The 18,893-nt window shown below is 53.1% G+C and overlaps 1 protein-coding gene across 4 annotated transcripts in view; it reads left to right on the forward strand.

Annotated features, from left to right (window-relative positions):
* SLC39A11 (solute carrier family 39 member 11) overlaps positions 1–18,893 on the forward strand; it is a 63,621-nt gene that overhangs the window by 36,918 nt on the left and 7,810 nt on the right. For all 4 annotated transcript variants that reach the window (XM_056506233.1, XM_056506231.1, XM_056506232.1 and 1 more), the window contains exons 6-7: positions 4,232–4,393; positions 14,593–14,662. In XM_056506233.1, coding sequence (XP_056362208.1) covers positions 4,232–4,393; positions 14,593–14,662 — 232 coding nt within the window. The remainder of the gene's footprint in view (positions 1–4,231; positions 4,394–14,592; positions 14,663–18,893) is intronic.

Genomic DNA, 18,893 nt, shown 5'->3' on the forward strand with positions numbered 1-18,893 from the left:
AGCCATGGCAGAGGGGAGCAGCCCCAGCAGCTAAGCCAGGACTAAAACCCATCAGCCATAACCATCAGGGACTTCCAACTGATGCTAAAAGAGAGTTAGCTTCACTTAGAGGCCATGAAATCAGTAATGACAGAGGCTGGGCCTGAGAGAAAATAAACTTTTAATGTTTGCTTTCCTGATTTTTATTTTTGCTCTCTGGCACTGTGTTTTTGAGCAGAAACGTGACCAGTTACAGCCACTCATGGGCTAAAATTTAAATTGCAAGATTGGCACTAAGGCACAATTCAGTCAGGTTATTTCTCCTTGCCTTCAGGCTGGCTGCAGCTGTGCCAGAGGGACTTTGGGAGCACTGTGAGCTGCAGGGGTTAGGACAGCTCAAAGCCAGGCCTAAGTGCAGGGGCAGAAGGGCTCTCTGGGTGTGGGAGCTGGGCCAGAGCAGGAGGGTTTGGAGCCCAGAGCCAGCAGAGCCCGGCTCTGTTTGTGCACCAGGGCTGAGCTCAGGGCTAATGCAAACAGTTTTCATTAAGAAATAATCAGAAATAAAAAGCCATTTCACATGCTGATAAGGAGCCAGTCGGGTTTTTCACTCCAGCAGCAGTTTAAGCCAGGCTCAAAGCCATTTATCTTTTCTCCAGTGCTGGCTGCAGAGGATATGAAAAATGCAGCAGGCTGCACACATGTAATTAAACTTCTGGCAGAATCTTTGCCCCGCAGCTTTGCTGAGAAATTCAATAATGATAAATCGAGTGGAATATCTAAAGGACTTTTTTTGTGAACGAGATTTGAAATCGTGTCTGTGGCACGGGGAGTTATTTGCCACCTAATTGTCTTGGCAGGGCTGTGGGAGCAGCCTGAGCCAGCCCAGCCCTTGTTCTGCTCTTATCTCCTCTCCAATTTGCCATTGAGCTTTTCCTGATCCCCAGCCAAGCCCCTGCTTATCCCTAATGATTCTTTTGTTCTCCCAGCCCGGCGTTTTCCAGCTGGGAATGCTCCTGGCCCGGTGGCATCGCTGCTCTGTAATTATCCTTCCCTTTTTCTTTCCTTTTCATCCTCTTTTCCAGCAGGATTTGGGAGCAGAGCCCATCCCTTGAGCAGGCTCTGGGTGATTTTCCTCTGGAAACGATGCTGGGATTGTCTCCCAGCTTTTGGTGTTGCTGTCTTTATCCCTGGCTAATCCAGGGATCACTTATAGCAGAGGTGATTTTGTGTTCAATCCACTTTCCCTGGAAAAGCTGCACCAGTTCTTTTCCATTTCCACAGCTTTTCCCTCTTTTCCTCACCCCATGGCATCCCCCCCATCCTTTGTCACCACTGGCCTTGGAGGGGTTTTAGATCTCCTCAGAAAATTCAAATTTTCATAGTTTTTCCCCCAGTAGGACCAAGCAAACTAATTAAAAATAACATATAAAATGTAAAATAATAATTAATAATTGTCTGATAGGAGTGAGCAGGGCCTGAGCACCTGAGGAGGTGGCAGTGAAGTGACAGAGCTTTGGCTTTTGATTTTTTTTTTGATTTTTTTTTTATTTTGGCTTCAACCTGAGAGAGAGGAGGATTAGGTGGGATTTGGGAAGGAATTCCTGGCTGGGAGGGTGGGGAGGCTCTGGGAAGAATTCCAGAGAAGCTGTGGGTGCCCCTGGCAGTGTCCAGGGCCAGGCTGGGACACCCTGGGACACTGGGAGGTGTCCCTGCCATGGCACTGGATGGGATTTGAGGTCCCTTCCCCATTCCATAATTCCATGAAAATCTGCCCTATTGTGGTGTCTTATGGAACACTTGGCTCTTTCTGGGGTTCTGTCATTGAAGGTAACTTCTTGTCATCCCAAAATCCCTTTGTCCCTTCCCAAAATCCCTTTGTCCCCTCCCAAAACCCCTGTATCCCTTCCCAAATCCCTTTGTCCCCTCCTAAAACCCCTGTATCCCTTCCCAAAATCCCTTTGTCCCTTCCCAAAATCCCTTTGTCCCCTCCCAAAATCCCTGTATCTCTTCCCAAAATCCCTTTGTCCCCTCCCAAAATCCCTTTGTCCCTTCCCAAAATCCCTGTATCCCCTCCCAGGAAATGCTGCAGAGGGGGATCCCAGCCTCCTCTCCATCCCCATCCAGCTTTCCATGGGAAAGCCCCACAGGGAGTTGGGATTTTGGTGACCCCATATCTGAGTGCTGTGGGTCAGAGCTCAGCACAGAGCTGTTTGTGGGGTCAGGGGATGTGCCAGGCACTGGGATGGACCCAGAGCTGTTTGTGGGGTCAGGGGATGTGCCAGGCAATGAAATGGACCCAGAGCTGTTTGTGGGGTCAGGGGATGTGCCAGGCACTGGGATGGACCCAGAGCTGTTTGTGGGGTCAGGGGATGTGCCAGGCACTGAAATGGACCCAGAGCTGTGTGTGGGGTCAGGGGATGTGCCAGGCAGGGAAATGGACCCAGAGCTGTTTGTGGGGTCAGGGGATGTGCCAGACACTGGGATGGACCCAGAGCTGTTTGTGGGGTCAGGGGATGAGCCAGGCAATGAAATGGACCCAGAGCTGTTTGTGGGGTCAGGGGATGAGCCAGGCAGGGAAATGGACCCAGAGCTGTTTGTGGGATCAGGGGATGTGCCAGGCACTGAAATGGACCCAGAGCTGTTTGTGGGGTCAGGGGATGAGCCAGGCAGGGAAATGGACCCAGAGCTGTTTGTGGGGTCAGGGGATGTGCCAGGCAGGGAAATGGACCCAGAGCTGTTTGTGGGGTCAGGGGATGAGCCAGGCAGTGGGATGGACCCAGAGCTGTTTGTGGGTCAGGGAATCCCATCCCAAGCTGCCCTGTGCCAGGACTCTGTGCCAGCATTCCCACAGAGCCCTGGCCAGGCTCTCCATGGCATCTGTTTGTCCTTGTCTCGCTTCAAACAAAATATTTATCCTTGTCCCCATGAGCTGCACCAGAGCTGGGGCTCTGCCACCAAATGTCCCTGCCTGGGCTGGCTGTGGGGACAAGGACAGGATGTGCTGTGTGAGCAGGGTGATGGTGGCACTGAGGCTGTCACAGGGGAGGTGACACACCCCAGGTGACAGCTGCAGGGAGGGTTTGGCTCTCACCTGGTTTGTGGTACCAGAAATCCGGGGGATGTGGATCTGGGGAGGCTCAGGTTGGAATTTCCTCGTGGAACGGGTGGGGAGGGGGTGGAAAGGGGCTGCTCAGGGAGGTGTCCCCACCCCTGGAGGTGTCACCTCGTGGGCTGACCCTGGTTTTTCTGTCCCCATTTCCTGACCCTTCTGTGTCCCCATTTCCTGACCCCTGTGTCTCATGTCCTGACCCCTGTGTCCCCATTTCCTGACCCTGTGTTCCATTTCCTGACCCTGTGTCCCATTTCCTGACCCTGTGTTCCATTTCCTGACCCTGTGTCCCATTTCCTGACCCTGTGTCCCCATTTCCTGACCCTGTGTCCCATGTCCTGACCCTGTGTCCCCATTTCCTGACCCTCTGTCCCATGTCCTGACCCTCTGTCCCATGTCCTGACCCTCTGTCCCATTTCCTGACCCTCTGTCCCCATTTCCTGACCCTCTGTCCCATTTCCTGACCCTCTGTCCCCATTTCCTGACCCTCTGTCCCATTTCCTGACCCTGTGTCCCATTTCCTGACCCTGTGTCCCATTTCCTGACCCTCTATCCCATGTCCTGACCCTCTATCCCATGTCCTGACCCTGTGCCCCATTTCCTGACCCTGTGTCCCATTTCCTGACCCTCTATCCCATGTCCTGGCCCTGTGTCCCATGTCCTGGCCCTGTGTCCCATTTCCTGGCCCTGTGTCCCATGTCCTGACCCTGTGCCCCATTTCCTGACCCTGTGTCCCATTTCCTGACCCTCTATCCCATGTCCTGACCCTCTATCCCATGTCCTGACCCTGTGCCCCATTTCCTGACCCTGTGTCCCATTTCCTGACCCTCTATCCCATGTCCTGGCCCTGTGTCCCATGTCCTGACCCTGTGTCCCATGTCCTGACCCTGTGTCCCATTTCCTGACCCTCTGTCCCCATGTCCTGACCCTCTATCCCATGTCCTGACCCTGTGTCCCATGTCCTGACCCTGTGTCCCATGTCCTGACCCTCTGTCCCATGTCCTGGCCCTGTGTCCCATGTCCTGACCCTCTGTCCCATGTCCTGACCCTCTGTCCCATTTCCTGACCCTGTGTCCCATGTCCTGACCCTCTGTCCCATGTCCTGGCCCTGTGTCCCATGTCCTGACCCCTGTGTGTCCCCAGACAGGGCAGAGAACGGGCTGCTGTACCAGAGGAGGAGGGCAGTGGGTGTCCCCCTGCCCCAGGGCCCCCCGGCCCCGCCCGACGGAGCCGCCCCGGCCGGGAGCAGCAGCTGGAGGAGAATCGCGCTGCTGATCCTGGCGGTGACCATCCACAACATCCCGGGTCAGTCTGTCTGTCTGTCTGTCTGTCTGTGTGTCTGTGTGTGTCTGTGTGTCTGTCTGTGTGTGTGACCATCCACAACATCCCGGGTCAGTCTGTCTGTCTGTCTGTGTGTCTGTCTGTGTGTCTGTCTGTGTGTGTGACCATCCACAACATCCCGGGTGAGTCTGTCTGTCTGTGTGTCTGTGTGTCTGTGTGTCTGTCTGTGTGTGTGACCATCCACAACATCCCGGGTGAGTCTGTCTGTCTGTGTGTGTGTCTGTGTGTCTGTCTGTGTGTCTGTCTGTGTGTCTGTCTGTCTGTGTGTCTGTCTGTGTGTCTGTGTGTCTGTCTGTGTGTGTGTCCATCCACAACATCCCAGGTCAGTCTGTCTGTCTGTGTGTCTGTCTGTGTGTCTGTGTGTGTGTGTGACCATCCACAACGTCCCGGGTGAGTCTGTGTGTCTGTCTGTGTGTCTGTGTGTCTGTCTGTGTGTCTGTTTGTGTGTGTGACCATCCACAACGTCCCGGGTGAGTCTGTCTGTGTGTGTGTGTGTGTCTGTCTGTCTGTGTCTGTGTGTGTGACCATCCACAACGTCCCAGGTGAGTCTGTCTGTCTGTGTGTCTGTCTGTGTGTCTGTCTGTGTGTGTGACCATCCACAACGTCCCGGGTGAGTCTGTGTGTCTGTGTGTCTGTCTGTGTGTCTGTGTGTCCTGTCTGTGTGTCCATCCACAATGTCCCAGGCGAGTCTGTCTGTCTGTCTGTGTGTCCCTGTGTCCGTCTGTCCATCCACAACATCCTGGGTGAGTCCTGTCTGTGTGTCCTGTCTGTGTGTCCCCATGTCCCTGTGTCTGTGTGTCCATCCACAACATCCCGGGTGAGTCCCTGTGCCTGTGTGTCCGTGTGTCTGTGTGTCCCCGTGTCCGTGTGTCCGTCCCTGCCCCACCCAGCCCCAGCTCCCCTCTGCCCTGCCCATGGCCGTGCTGGGTGTCACCTCTGGCCCGATCCTGTCCCGGATTTACCCCGTGGGGAGGGGCTGGGGGGGCTGGAGCTGCCATTCCCGGGGAGCTGGGGAAGGGCAATCCTGCTCCTCCTCACCCTGTGTGCTGGGAGCAGCCAGGGATGCATTTCAGGGAATCCTGCTCCTCCTCACCCTGTGTGCTGGGAGCAGCCAGGGATGCATTTCAGGGAATCCTGCTCCTCACCCTGTGTGCTGGGAGCAGCCAGGGATGTTTCAGGGAATCCTGCTCCTCCTCACCTGTGTGCTGGGAGCAGCCAGGGATGCATTTCAGGGAATCCTGCTCCTCCTCACCCTGTGTGCTGGGAACAGCCAGGGATGCATTTCAGGCAATCCTGCTCCTCACCCTGTGTGCTGGGAGCAGCCAGGGATGCATTTCAGGGAATCCTGCTCCTCCTCACCCTGTGTGCTGGGAGCAGCCAGGGATGCATTCCAGAGCTCTGTAGGAGGATGAGCAGTTTGGGGCTTGATTTCCTGGGTTTGGACAATGGTGGGAAATTGCAGAGCTGCAGGTCCTGCCAGGCTGAGCTTTGTGGTGCTCAGAGGATGATGAGATCAGTTTGGGACAGCTCAGGACGTGGGGCTGCTTTGCCATTCTTGGGGATGCTGAAAGTAAAATAAGGAAACCTGTTCCAGGGGTTTTTTTCCTGGTTTCTTCTCCCCTCCCTCCTCCTCCTCTTTCCTCTCTCCATTCTTTGCCTGGCTCAGGCTGGAGGTTGGCTGGGTGCAGGGAAAAAACAACTTCCATTATTTCTTCCCAAATTCACAGATTTCTGGATCTGTAAATTCAGGAAGTTTTGGCAAGAGCTGTTTTCCTACCTCACCTGGTGCTTGGTGACTTTGGGAGTGGCTTTCATCCAGTGCCAGGACACCCACCCCAAATTCCAGCAGGGATTCCCTTCCCAGGGGAGAAAGCTCCACTGTGGGTGTGCAATCCCAGCTCCTGCATTTCCCTGGGAGTGACAAAATCCAGGAGATTTTCCCTCCTCCAGCCTTTCCAGCCTTGCTGGGGTGGGAATTGCAGTTTTCCTCTGAAGCTCCAGGGATGATGTGCAAAGGTCTGGCTTTCCTCTGGAATCCAGTGGAAAGAAGGTGCCTTGGTGTCCCAAATCTCAGTTTTTATCTGGGTAGGAAAGGCTTGGCTCCTCCCCTGGCTGGAGCATCTCCCAGTGGGATGATGGAATTTTATCAGTCATGCCCTGGGACTCACTGGCCATGAACAGGAGATATCTCCTGGAGGGAGGATGGGCTGTGGGAAGATAAAGATGATTGCCCAGCTGGTTTAAAGATGTCCATGAGCAGAGGATCCAGAGATCAGGGTCAGTGCCCTGCCTGGTTTAACAGCTGGGGACAGAACCCACAGTTCTGGCCACACCCTGTGTTCAGTGCTGGGCTCTGAGCCCCTTGCAGGCTGGTCTGGCTCAGTCCCAGGGCAGAGCAGGGAGCCCAGCCCAGCCTCCCACAGCCCCTCAGAGCTTGTGGGGCTTTGTTGGACCGTTGGCTCCCAAGCTGGGGATGCCAATGGAAAGGATAAATTGATAATGACAGGAGATGCCAAACTGCAGACTCTTCCTGCTAATTAATATTCATACACGCCTGCTTTAGCAGAACATTAATTATGTATTTAATCAAGCCCTGTTTATTCTGGTTTAGCTTTGTACCTTGGGTGGCTGTTATGCTGAAGGCTTCAGATTAATTAAAATGTTACTGGTGTACCACAAATAACAATTAGTGAGGTGTGAGCTGGGAGCTGCCTTTCCCTTTGTGCTGCTGTGGCAGGGGAGGGGAGCCCTGGTGGGGGGGGCCCAACCTGAGCCTCCTGTTCTCCAGGCTGAGCCCCCTTCAGCTCCCTCAGGAATTCTCCAGCCTCTTCCCAGCCCCCTGAGCCTCCCCTGGTGTCCCAACCCCATTCCCAGCCCCATTCCCAGCTCCTTGAGACTCCTCTGGTGTCCCAGTCCCATTCCTAATCCCATTCCCAGTTCTCCCAGTCTCTTCAGGTGTCAGAATCCCATTCCCAATCCCATTCCCAGCCCCCTGAGCCTCCCCTGGTGTCCCAGTCCCATTCCCAGTCCCATTCCCAGTCCCATTCCCAGCTCTCCCAGTCTCCCCTGGTGTCCCAGTCCCATTCTCAGTCCCATTCCCAGTCCCATTCCCAGCTCTCCCAGTCTCCCCAGGTGTCCCAGTCCCATTCCCAGTCCCATTCCCAGTCCCATTCCCAGCTCTCCCAGTCTCCCCTGGTGTCCCAATCCCATTCCCAGCTCTCCCAGTCTCCCCTGGTGTCCCAGTCTCATTCCCAGTCCCATTCCCAGTCCCATTCCCAGCTCCCCCAGTCTCCCCAGGTGTCCCAATCCCATTCCCAGCCCCCTGAGCTTCTCTCTGGTGTCCCAATCCCATTCCCAGCCCCCTGAGCCTCCCCTGGTGTCCCAGTCCCATTCCCAGTCCCATTCCCAATCCCATTCCCACCTCTCCCAGTCTCCCCTGGTGTCCCAGCCCCATTCCCAGCCCCCTGAGCCTCCCCTGGTGTCCCAGGGATCTTTAGGGGACTTGTGGCTCAGCCAGACCCGAGTGTGTCCCCAGGTGTGGCAGTGGGGAGGGAGGGGCTGCAGGTGACAGTTCCCTGCCGTGCCTCCCGGGTGTTGGGAATGTGGGTTCCCATCCCCAGCCCGTCCCGGGGCCCTGCCCCTGCCTCGGAGCATCCCTGGCGCTGCCAGCCCCCGCAGCGTTGCCATGGAAACCTGCAATTCCCAGTTTTTGATTTGTGCTGAGCCAGACTGAGCCCATCCCTGCAGGGGAGGGGAGTGGCAGAGCCACCAGCAGAGGTGACACTGCTGTCCCTGAGCCCCCCTCGGCTCCCGGAGCCACGAGGGGCTGGGGATCCTCAATGGGAGCAGCAGGACAGGGGAGGGCAGGAGGGACAGGAGGTGACAGGAGGTGACAGGGACACTCCTGGAGGTGCTGCCAGCTCTGGGGAGCTGCTCTGGCCTGGGGACAGCAGCCAGCCCTGTCCCTTGGGATTGTCCTCGCAGTGCCAGCACAGGCTGGGGACATCTGGGGACATCTGGGGACATTTGGGGACATCTGGGGACATTTGGGGACATCTGGGTACATTTGGGGACAATCTGGGGACATTTGGGGACATTTGGGGACAATCTGGGGACATTTGGGGACATTTGGGGACATTCTGGGGTCCTCTGCTGGCTCAGGGGGGAGAGATTGACCCCAAAAGTTGTAGGGTGGGTTCTGAGCAGTGCTTGGGGTGAGGGGCAGCAGGGATAGCTGGGAATTACTGCTGGGATAACTGGGATAACTGGTTGGATAACTGGGATGAAGGACTAAACTGGGATAACTGGGAACTGGGATAACTGGTGGGATAACTGGGAACTACTACTGGGATAACTGGGAATTACTGCTGGGATAGCTGGGAATTACTGCTGGGATAACTGGGATAGCTGGGAATTACTGCTGGGATAACTGGGATAACTGCTGGGATAACTGGGAATTACTGCTGGGATAACTGGGATAACTGGGATAATTGGGATAACTGGGAATTACTACTGGGATAGCTGGGAATTACTGCTGGGATAACTGGGAACTGGGATAACTGGGATAACTGGGATAACTGGGATAAACTGGGATAACTGGGATAAATGGGATGAACTGGGATAACTGGGAACTGGGATAACTGGGATAAACTGGGATAACTGGGAACTGGGGTAACTGGGATAACTGGGATAACTGGTTTGCAGTGCTCTGTCCCTGGCACCGAGCTGTTGCTGCAGAGACACAAATGAGATCAGACACTTTTATTTTTGTGCTGATAGAAAGTCTCTTGTTTATTTTCACTTCAGTTTCAGTTTATTTCAGTCCCAGCTCACAGGTTTTACAAAGCATCCTGTTTATTTCTAATTAATTAGTAACCAGTTGTTATTCCATTTGATTGGCCAGCACAGAAATGTCTGCATGCTGTCCAATGTCCCTTTTTAGATCTTTTTTACATATTTCTCTTTAATTCAGGATAGTTCTCACAGGTGTGAGTAACTGCTACAGCCTCAGGATTCCTTCTCATGACAATAAGTTGTTTTTTCACTGCTGCAGGATTCTAGTCTCAGGAAAAGCTGGTGGGTTTTTCCTGGGTATTTATTAGGTTTGTTTATTATTTTATTTATTTATTATTTATTATTAGTTTAGTCAAAGTAATTATTAATTATTAGTCATAGCAATAAGGGTTGATTTTATAAGGCTTTTTTTTTTAATCAGGTTTTTAGCTGTGTGTACCCTGGGGCAGAGCTGAACCCTGAACTGCCAGTGGTGACAGATTTCAGATTTAACCCTTTGGGTTTGTACCTGCTCTGTGGGGTTTGGCACCTCCCAGGTGAGCTGGGGGTTTGACATTTCCCAGGTGAGCTCCCTCAGCAGTTTTTGGGGTTTGACATTTCCCAGGTGAGCTCCCCCGGCAGTTTTTGGGGGTTTGACATTTCCCAGGTGAGCTCCCCTGGCACTTTTGGGGTTTGACGTTTCCCAGGTGAGCTCCCTCAGCAGTTTTTGGGGTTTGACATTTCCCAGGTGAGCTCCCCCTGCAGTTTTTGGGGTTTGACATTTCCCAGGTGAGCTCCCCCAGCAGTGGTGCCCCTGTGGTCGGATCCCTGCTGTTCCCAGGTGGAATTCTGGATGCTGCAGCTTTTTTTAAACCTCCAGCCATGCCCTGAATGAGGCAGAGCTCCTTCCCTGAGCCCAGAGGCTTCCCTTTCATTCCAGGGAAGGTGTGGGGGGTGCAGGGAGCAGCAATTCCAGGGAATTTCAGGGAAGTGGAGCAGTGAAGTGTCCCCAGGTGAGGGATGTGGGGACATCCCCAGGTGTGGCTGAGGGGCTGAGGTGGAGGGTGCAGGTGGCACTGCCAGGTGTGGGTGACATTCTCAGGTGGAGGATGCAGGTGGCACTGCCAAGTGACATCCCCAGGTGTGGGTGCTCCCCTCAGTGAAGAACTCAGGTGACATTTTCAGGTGAAGGACACAGGTGCCATCCCCAGGTGTTGGTGACATTCTCAGGTGTTGATGTCATTCTCAGGTGAAGGATGCAGGTGACATTTTCAGGTGAAGGATGTGGGTGACATCCCCAGGTGTGGGTGCTCCCCTCAGTGAAGGACTCAGGTGACATCCCCAGGACTCAGGTGACATCCTCAGCTGTGGCTGATGCTCTCAGTGAAGGACACAGGTGCCATTCCCAGATGTGGGTGCCATTCTCAGGTGACATTCTCAGGTGCTAGTGACATCCCCAGGTGCCGTCCCCATGGCTGCTGCTCTCAGGTGAAGGACACAGGTGCCATCCCCAGGTGCTGGTGCCACCCTCAGGTGCCACCCCCAGGTGCCACCCCCATGGCTGCTGCTCTCAGCTTTTGTCTCTCTGTCCCAGCCCAGCTCCCCCAGCAGCTCCAATGCCAACAGCTCAAGGCAATTCTGCATTTTCCAGGCTGGGAAATTTTCCTGCAGCCTCACCCAGTCAGGGAGGGGACACTGATGTCCCCCTGCCAGCAGCTCGTCTGTCACACACATTGCTGTTCCTTCAGCAGCCACCACCAAGGTGACAAAAATCCAATTAAACCAGGATTTTCAGCAGCTGCAGTGAAATATTCCACTGCAAAATGCAGGTGGCAGCTGCTGTCCTGCCCTGTCCCCAGCAGCTCTGTCACATTAAACCTCCTGAGCACTGGCCTGAGAAAACATTTGTGTGCTGGGGATGAAACTTTAAATATCTCTGATGGATTCAGGTGCTGTGGGGTCACAGAGCTCAGCTCCTGCTTTTAGCTCAGTTCTGCTCTGGGAATTTGGCAAAGAGTTTTCTGCTTCCAGAGAAGCATTTCCAGGCTGGAGGAGTTTTGGGGTGTTGGACAGTTGCTTTAATTCTTTCAAGGTCAGGTGGAATTCTTTCAAGATCAGGTGGAATTCTTTAAAACTGCATGGAATTCTGTCAAATCAGGTGGAATTATTTAAAGCTGGATGGAATTCTTTCAAATCAGGTGGATTCTTTAAAACTGGATGGAATTCTTTCAAAATCAGGTGGAATTCTTTCAAATCAGGTGGAATTCTTTCAAATCAGGTGGAATTATTTAAAACTGGATGGAATTCTTTCAGATCAGGTGGAGGTTGAGTTGTCAGCTCCTGTTGAGCTGCTGCAGCTCCATGGGGTTGAATTGAGGATTTGCTTTTGTGGAAGGAGGAGAAAATAGGAAAGGTTGGGATGAGGATGGGCTGGCTCCTGTGGGGGTTAAGCCAGGATTAGGAGTTTGCAGCATTTCCTCCTTTCTCCCAAATTCCACCTGAGTGCCCACACAGCCCAGCTGGGGACCTACAACCTGGGAAATCCCTGGAATCTGCAAATCCTTGAGCAATAATAACAAAATGATGTTTCCTGGAGAGTCCTGGCCTTCAATCTGCAGGGAAAAAAAAAAAAAATTAAAATCTCTGAGTGGCAGTGCTTAAACTCTTGGAGAAATCCAAACCTCATTATGGTGAGATTAATTTCCCACTAGGAACTTAACAGCTCTTCCAAGAGCAGGATGAATAATGGATGAGACCTTGGCAGCTGCAGATCCTCCCTTGGCTGAGCCAGGAGGATCAGGGAGGGGACAAATCCTGCAGGATTTGGGATCCCTGAGCAGGATTTGGGAAGGGTTTATTTTATCTTTGTTTCATCACAGGGAGGAATTTTTTGGGATGAGCTCAGTGTGTCCATGCTGGTACCCACAGCCCTGCTCGTGCAGGGGGATTCCTCAGCATCCCAAACTCTCCTCACAAAAAAGAAAAAAAAAAAAAAAGAAAAAAAAAAAAGAAAAAAAAGGCATTTCCTGCTGTGAAATCCAGAATTCCTGCTATTTTCCCCAAGTTCTGCAGGTCTCTGCTCCCCTCACCTGCCCTGAAATCCCCAAAGCTTTTGACAAATCCTTTTCCTTGCTCTCCTTGCCCTGTTTTAGGGCTGATTTGGGCTCTCCTTGCCCTGTTTTAGGGCTGATTTTAGGGTTGATTTTAGGGCTGATTTAGGCTCTCCTTGGCTGGTTTTAGGGCTCTGCTTGCCCTGTATTAGGGCTGGTTTTAGGGCTCTCCTTGCCCTGTTTTAGGGCTGATTTTAGGGCTGGTTTTAGGGCTGATTTGGGCTCTCCTTGCCCTGTTTTAGGGTTGATTTTAGGGCTGATTTGAGCTCTCCTTGCCCTGTTTTAGGGCTGGTTTTAGGGCTGATTTGGGCTCTCCTTGCCCTGTATTAGGGCTGGTTTTAGGGCTCTCCTTGCCCTGTTTTAGGGCTGGTTTTAGGGCTCTCCTTGCCCTGTTTTAGGGCTGGTTTTAGGGCTCTCCTTGCCCTGTTTTAGGGCTGGTTTTAGGGCTGGTTTGGGCTCTCCTTGCCCGGTTTTAGGGCTGGTTTTAGGGCTCTCCTTGCCCTGTTTTAGGGCTGCCCCTGCTCTGCTTTCCCCCTCCTTGGCTGCAGTTCTGGGCTGGGCTGGGAATGTTGGGATCATCCCGGGTTTTGCTGCTTTTCCTGGTGTTTCCAAGGCAACTGGGAGCTCCCAGGGCCACAGAAACACACCCACGGTGTCCTTCCCCTGGGAGCTCCTCCTCTGGCACATTTCCCACCTGCTGGGTGCTCACCTGGGCCCCTCCTTGGAGCCTCTAAAATCCCCCAAGTCTGGGTTCTGAACATCCCCCCTCCACCTTGATGGGAGAGGGAGAAGGCTGAAAAAAACCCAAAGAACCCCCCAAAAAAACCCCAAAACCAAAACAAAACCACAAAAAAAAAACCCCAAAACAAAACCACAAAAAACCCCAAACAAAACAAAACAAACAAACAAACAAAAAAAACAGAAAAAAAAAGCAAAAACAAAAATGGGGGTTTTAAACACAAGGGAAAAAAATACTGACGGTTTGCTTTCTGAAAATAAGTTTTTTTTTTTTTTTTTTTTGTTTTTTTTTTTTTTTTTTGGTTTTTGTTTTTGTCTTTTTTTTTTTCCTGGGAAGTCTTTTCAGCTTTTTTCCCTGGGGTTTATGGCATGAACTGTATTTTAAATTTTGGGATTAGCTGTAATATCCAATAATCTGCAGGGCAGGGGTTTTCTGGTGGAGTCTGGGTTTCCCTGTGCTCCATGCAGGGGTGGTGCTGGTTTTGGGGCCCAGGAGGAGGGGAGGGGGCATTGCTGGGAGCCTGATCCTGGTTTGGGAGAAATGGGGTTTGGTTCTTCTGAATCCACCAAGCTTTGCTGAGCCTGAGCCTTTGGGAACAGATTTTGCTCTGCTTGGTTCTGTGTTAAAATCCCACTGCTCTGGTGGGATTGGGATCTTCCCCCTTTCTTCATTAATCCAGAACCTTCTCTCTGTGCTGGCCCAAGGAACAGCAGATCCATAGTGGGAATAACCCTGGCAGTGCTGGGATGAATCCTCCTGGATTCAAAGGATGCTCCAGGGCTGGGCTCCTGCTGCTCCCCAGGAGCTCAGGGAGGGCTGGTGGCCTGGTGGGAAGGACAGGTGTCTCCCAAAAAAAGCAGGAGCTTCTCTTTGAAACGGAGAATGTAAACCCCTCCCTCCAAATTATTATCATTGTGAAATTAAGGGGCTCTCAGGCAAAGAGAGGAGAATTAGCAATAACAGTTCTTTACTAGGAAAATTAAACTAGCAATGCAGTATTACACAGAACAATCCCAGCCCTGCCAGAGTCAGAATCCAAGCTGACACCCGTCAGTCAGTCAGGGTGTTGGCACAGTCCCATTCAATGGTGGCTGCATCCTCCTGCAGTGGCAGATGTGGTTCAGCTGGAGCAGTGCTCCTGGAGAAGGTGCAGTTTCCTCTGAAGCTCCAGGGATGATGTGCAAAGGTCTGGCTTTCCTCTGGAATCCAGTGGAAAGAAGGTCCCTTGGTGTCCAAAATCTCAGTTTTTATCTGGGTAGGAAAGGCTTGGCTCCTCCCCTGGCTGGAGCATCTCCCATGGGATGATGGAATTTTATCAGTCATGCCCTGGGACTCACTGGCCATGAACAGGAGATATCTCCTGGAGGGAGGATGGGCTGTGGGAAGATAAAGATGATTGCCCAGCTGGTTTAAAGATGCCCATGAGCAGAGGATCCAGAGATAAAAGTCACTGCCCTGCCTGGTTTAACAGCTGGGGACAGAACCCACAGTTCTGGTCACACCCAGGGCTGCAGCTCACTGCCTTTTTCCTGCTGTTTCAGAGGGCCTGGCAGTGGGAGTTGGATTTGGGGCCATTGGAAAATCCGAGTCTGCCACGTTCCAAAGTGCCAGGTAAGACCCCATCCTGCTTTTTGTGTTTGGAGCTTCACCTGTGCCAGGGGGTTGGGGATCCAGGGATGGATGAAAATTGTCTGGAAGCTCAAGGGGAGCAAAGGGAGGGGCAGAAATTCCTGGTGCTGCTGCGTTTTCCTCCCCCTGAGCTCGCCAGGAAACGTTTCTGGTGTGGATGGTTCTGCTGTGGTGATGTGACTTTTCCTCTCTGGGATCACTGGGGCTGGGGAGGAGGCAGCTGAGGGTCCCTGCTGGCCCTCAGGAGGGATTTTGGGGTGTCCATCCCCTCCTGCAGGCCCTCAGGAGGGATTTTGGGGTGTCCATCCCCTCCTGCTGGCCCTCAGAAGGGATTTTGGGGTGTCCCTCCTCCTCCTGCTGGCCCTCAGGAAGGATTTTGGGGTGTTCATCCCCCTCCTGCATGCTCTCAGGAAGGATTTTGGGGTGTTCATCCCCCTCCTTTCTCCCTGTTAAACATCCCTGGGGATGCTCAGCTCAGCTGTGGGGAGCTCCAGAGAAGAGGGCAGGAAAAAGGGAAAAAGGATGTGGAAATCAGGTGGGGGTGAGTGAAATCTCAGCTGGGTGAATCCCTCAAGTGAGGATTAGGAAAATCTCAGCTGGGTGAATCCCTCAAGTGAGGATCAGGAAAATCTCAGCTGGGTGAATTCCTCAGATGGGGATCAGTGAAATCTCAGCTGGGTGAATCCTTCAGGGGGAGATGAGTGGGATCTCAGCTGGGTGGAAGTGGACTGGATAAATGGGAATAAGGGATAAATCTGGGATAAATCTGGGATAAATCTGGAGAGGAGCTGCTGAGGCTTTGCAAGAGCTGCTGGCACCTCTTGGTGGCTGCTCTGCAAACGGCACCTGCTGCCCAGGCTCTGCTTTTCCTTGGAATTTGCACCTGCTCTTATGGCTCAGTCACCTTGTTCTGAAGGAGAAAGGGATCAGGTTGGATTTTGGGGGAAAAATTCCTCCCTCCCAGTGAGAAAATCAGGATAGTCCAGCTTTTCCCACTGTGTTTCCCTAACCTTTGGAAATAAAAGGCTCTTCATAAAGGCAGCTATGAAGCTGCTGGAACAAAAGGAGGTTTTTTTCCCCCTCAGCTGCTCTGGGGAGGCTGAGAAGGCAGAAGCAGCTGGTGCTTTCTCTGGATTTCCAAGGGCATTAATCATGGGAGATGAAAGGTGGCATCTGGAGCAGGAAAACCCCAATGCAAATGGAGTCAGCTGCAGAGGGGACAGGATCCCTGCGCTGCCACCAGCCTGGCTGTCACTGCTGGGACTGGGGAATCCTTTGGGAATCTCCTGGAGGCTCCTTGTTCTTCTGGAGGTTGGGGAAAAGAGCTGGAATTCTGTTTAATGTGAGAGGTAGTGCTGGCTCTGGACACATCCAGAGGGAAGGTTGATCTGTGTCACATCCATTCCTGTGGCACAGCATTTTCATGGAGCAGCTCCCTGACTCAGTTTCCCTCCTCCTTTCCCCTTCTCCTCCTGCTGGGTGTGACTGAGCCCTGCCAGCCTTGGGAAGGCTCATCCTGCAGACCCCACCCTCCCAGGGAAGAATTCCAGGGTTAATGCCCTGCTCCTGGTCCTTGCAGGGATCCCAGAGGGCTTTCCAGGGGATTTCCCTGTGCTGTCCAAGAGCAGGAGCAGCCCCACAGTGATGATCCCAGTCAGATCCTGGGATCTGCTGAAACCCCAAAAATGAGAATTGGGAAGAAGGGAATCTCACCTTTTCACACAGCTGGTGCTGTGGTGTGCTGGACCAGCTCAGCCATCCCGAGAATCCCTGGGCTCCAGGAGGGTTCTGGGATTCTCCATCCTGCCCACTATCCCAGCTCATCCAGGATTCCCAAATTCTCCATCCTGCCATCATCCTGGCTCATCCAGGATCCTGGGATTCGTGGATTCTCCATCCCAGCTCATACAGGATCCCCAAATTCTCTATCCTGTCATCATCCCAGCTCATCCAGGATTCCCAAATTCTCCATCCTGCTCACAATCCCAGCTCATACAGGATCCCCAAATTCTCTATCCTGCCATCATACTGGCTCATCCAGGATCCTGGGATTCATGGATTCTCCATCCCAGCTCATCCAGGATTCTGGAATTCTCATCTCCCAGCTCATCTGTGATCCCAGGATTCTCTATCCTGGCTCATGCATGATCCAGGATTCCCCATCCTGCCATCATCCCAGCTCATATGGGATCCCCAAATTCTCCATCCTGCCCATCATCCCAGCTCATCCAGGATCCCCAAATTCTCATCCTGGCTCATCCAGAATCCCAGGATTCATGGATTCTCCATCCTGCCTGTTATCCCAGCTCATCCAGAATTCTGGCATTTATGGATTCTCCATCCTGCCATCATCCTGGCTCATCCATGATCCCCAAATTCTCTATCCTGTCATCACCCTGGCTCATCCAGAATCCTGGGATTCATGGATTCTTATCCCAGCTCATCCAGAATCCTGGGATTCATGGATTCTCCATCCTGCCATCATCCTGGCTCGCCCAGCATCCCGGGATTCCCCCTCCTGCCCATCTCCCGGCTCCTCCCGCTCTCCTGCGCGTTTCTCTGCTGCCCCCGGGTGTGCAGGCTCTGCTCCTGCCGGGAATCCTCGGGAGCTGCGGCCGGAGCAGAGACCCGGCGGGAGCTGGGCTTTGCTGAGCCGGGATTTGGGGAGAATGCACGGAGAGGCTGTGCCGGGAATGGGGATGGGAATGGGAGTGGGAACAGGAACAGGAATAGGAATGGAAATGGGGAATGGGAACAAGAGTGGGAATGGGAACAGGAGCGGGAATGGGAGCAGGAATGGGAATGAATGGGAACAGGGATGAGAATGGAAATGGAAATGGGAACAGGAATGAGAATGGAAGCAGGGATGGGAATGAATGGAAATGGGAACAGGAACAGGAATAGGAATGGGAATGGGAATAGGAGTGGGAATGGGAATGGGAACAGGGATGGGAATGAATGGGAATGGGAACAAGAATGGTAACAGGAATGGGAATGGGGAATGGGAATGGGAGAATAGGAATGGGAGAATAGGAATAGCAATGGGGAATGGGAACAGGAATGGGAATGGGAAACCCAGAGGGCAGGGCTGGGTGGGATATTGGGAAGGAATTGTTCCCTGTGAGGGGCTGGGATGGAATTCCCAGAGAAGCTTTGGCTGCCCCTTCCCTGGAGTGCCCCAGGCAGCTCGGGTGGGGTTTGGGATGGGGCAGGTGCCCCTTTTGGGGTGTTTCCCGTGGGGGCTGAGCCGCTCATCCCTCACTGCTGTGGGGCTGCCTGCTCCCTGCAGGAATACTGGGAATATTGGGAATATTGGGAATTCCGCGGGGTGCAAACAGCAGCTCAGGACAAAATGCTGTGGGACAGGGGAGGAGGCGGTGCCAGGGCAGGGCGGGCGTGCCCGGAGGGGAAGGTTCCCCCAGACGGGAATGGGGGAGGCTGGAGCCGCTCCTGGCCGCCTTCCAGGCAGGAAGGTGAAGAGAAGGGCAGCCAGGGCTGGAAAAGCTGCTCTGCCTCCCCTGCGCTCCCGCGGAACCGCGGGGGAGGGATGGGACCCTCCGCTCCCCCCTAACACAAACCAGATGGGGCTGGAGCGGCAGGGGCGGAATGTGGGCAGGGGACAGGCAGGGGACATGCGGGGCTCCCAAATCCCGGATCTGCACCTCCCAAACCCAATCTCAAATCCTAAATCTGCGCCTCCCAAATCCTGAGTCTGTATCTCCCAAATCCTGAATATTCACCTCCCAAATCCCAAATCTGCATCCCCCAAATCCTGAGTCTGCATCTCCCAAATCCCAAATCTTCACCTCTCAAATCCTGAATCTTCACCTCCCAAATCCCAAATCTGCATCCCCCAAATCCTGAATCTACATCTCCCAAATCCCAAATCTGCACCTCCCAAATCCCAAATCCTCACCTCTCAAATCCTAAATCTGCACCTCCCAAATCCTGAGTCTGCATCTCCCAAATCCCAAATCTGCATCCCCCAAATCCTGAGTCTGCATCTCCCAAATCCCAAATCTCCACCTCCCAAATCCCAAATCTTCACCTCCCAAATCCCAAATCTACATCTCCTAAATCCCAAATCTGCATCTCCCAAATCCCAAATCTCCACCTCCCAAATCCCCCAGGAGCTCTTTGCTGTCTGCAGGACTCTTCCCCGTGCTACAAAAGCCAAATCCATTTTCTTACACAGCGTTGCTGCTTCTTGAAA

The sequence above is a fragment of the Oenanthe melanoleuca genome, chromosome 18 (genome assembly GCF_029582105.1).
Source record: "Oenanthe melanoleuca isolate GR-GAL-2019-014 chromosome 18, OMel1.0, whole genome shotgun sequence".
Lineage (NCBI taxonomy): Eukaryota > Metazoa > Chordata > Aves > Passeriformes > Muscicapidae > Oenanthe > Oenanthe melanoleuca.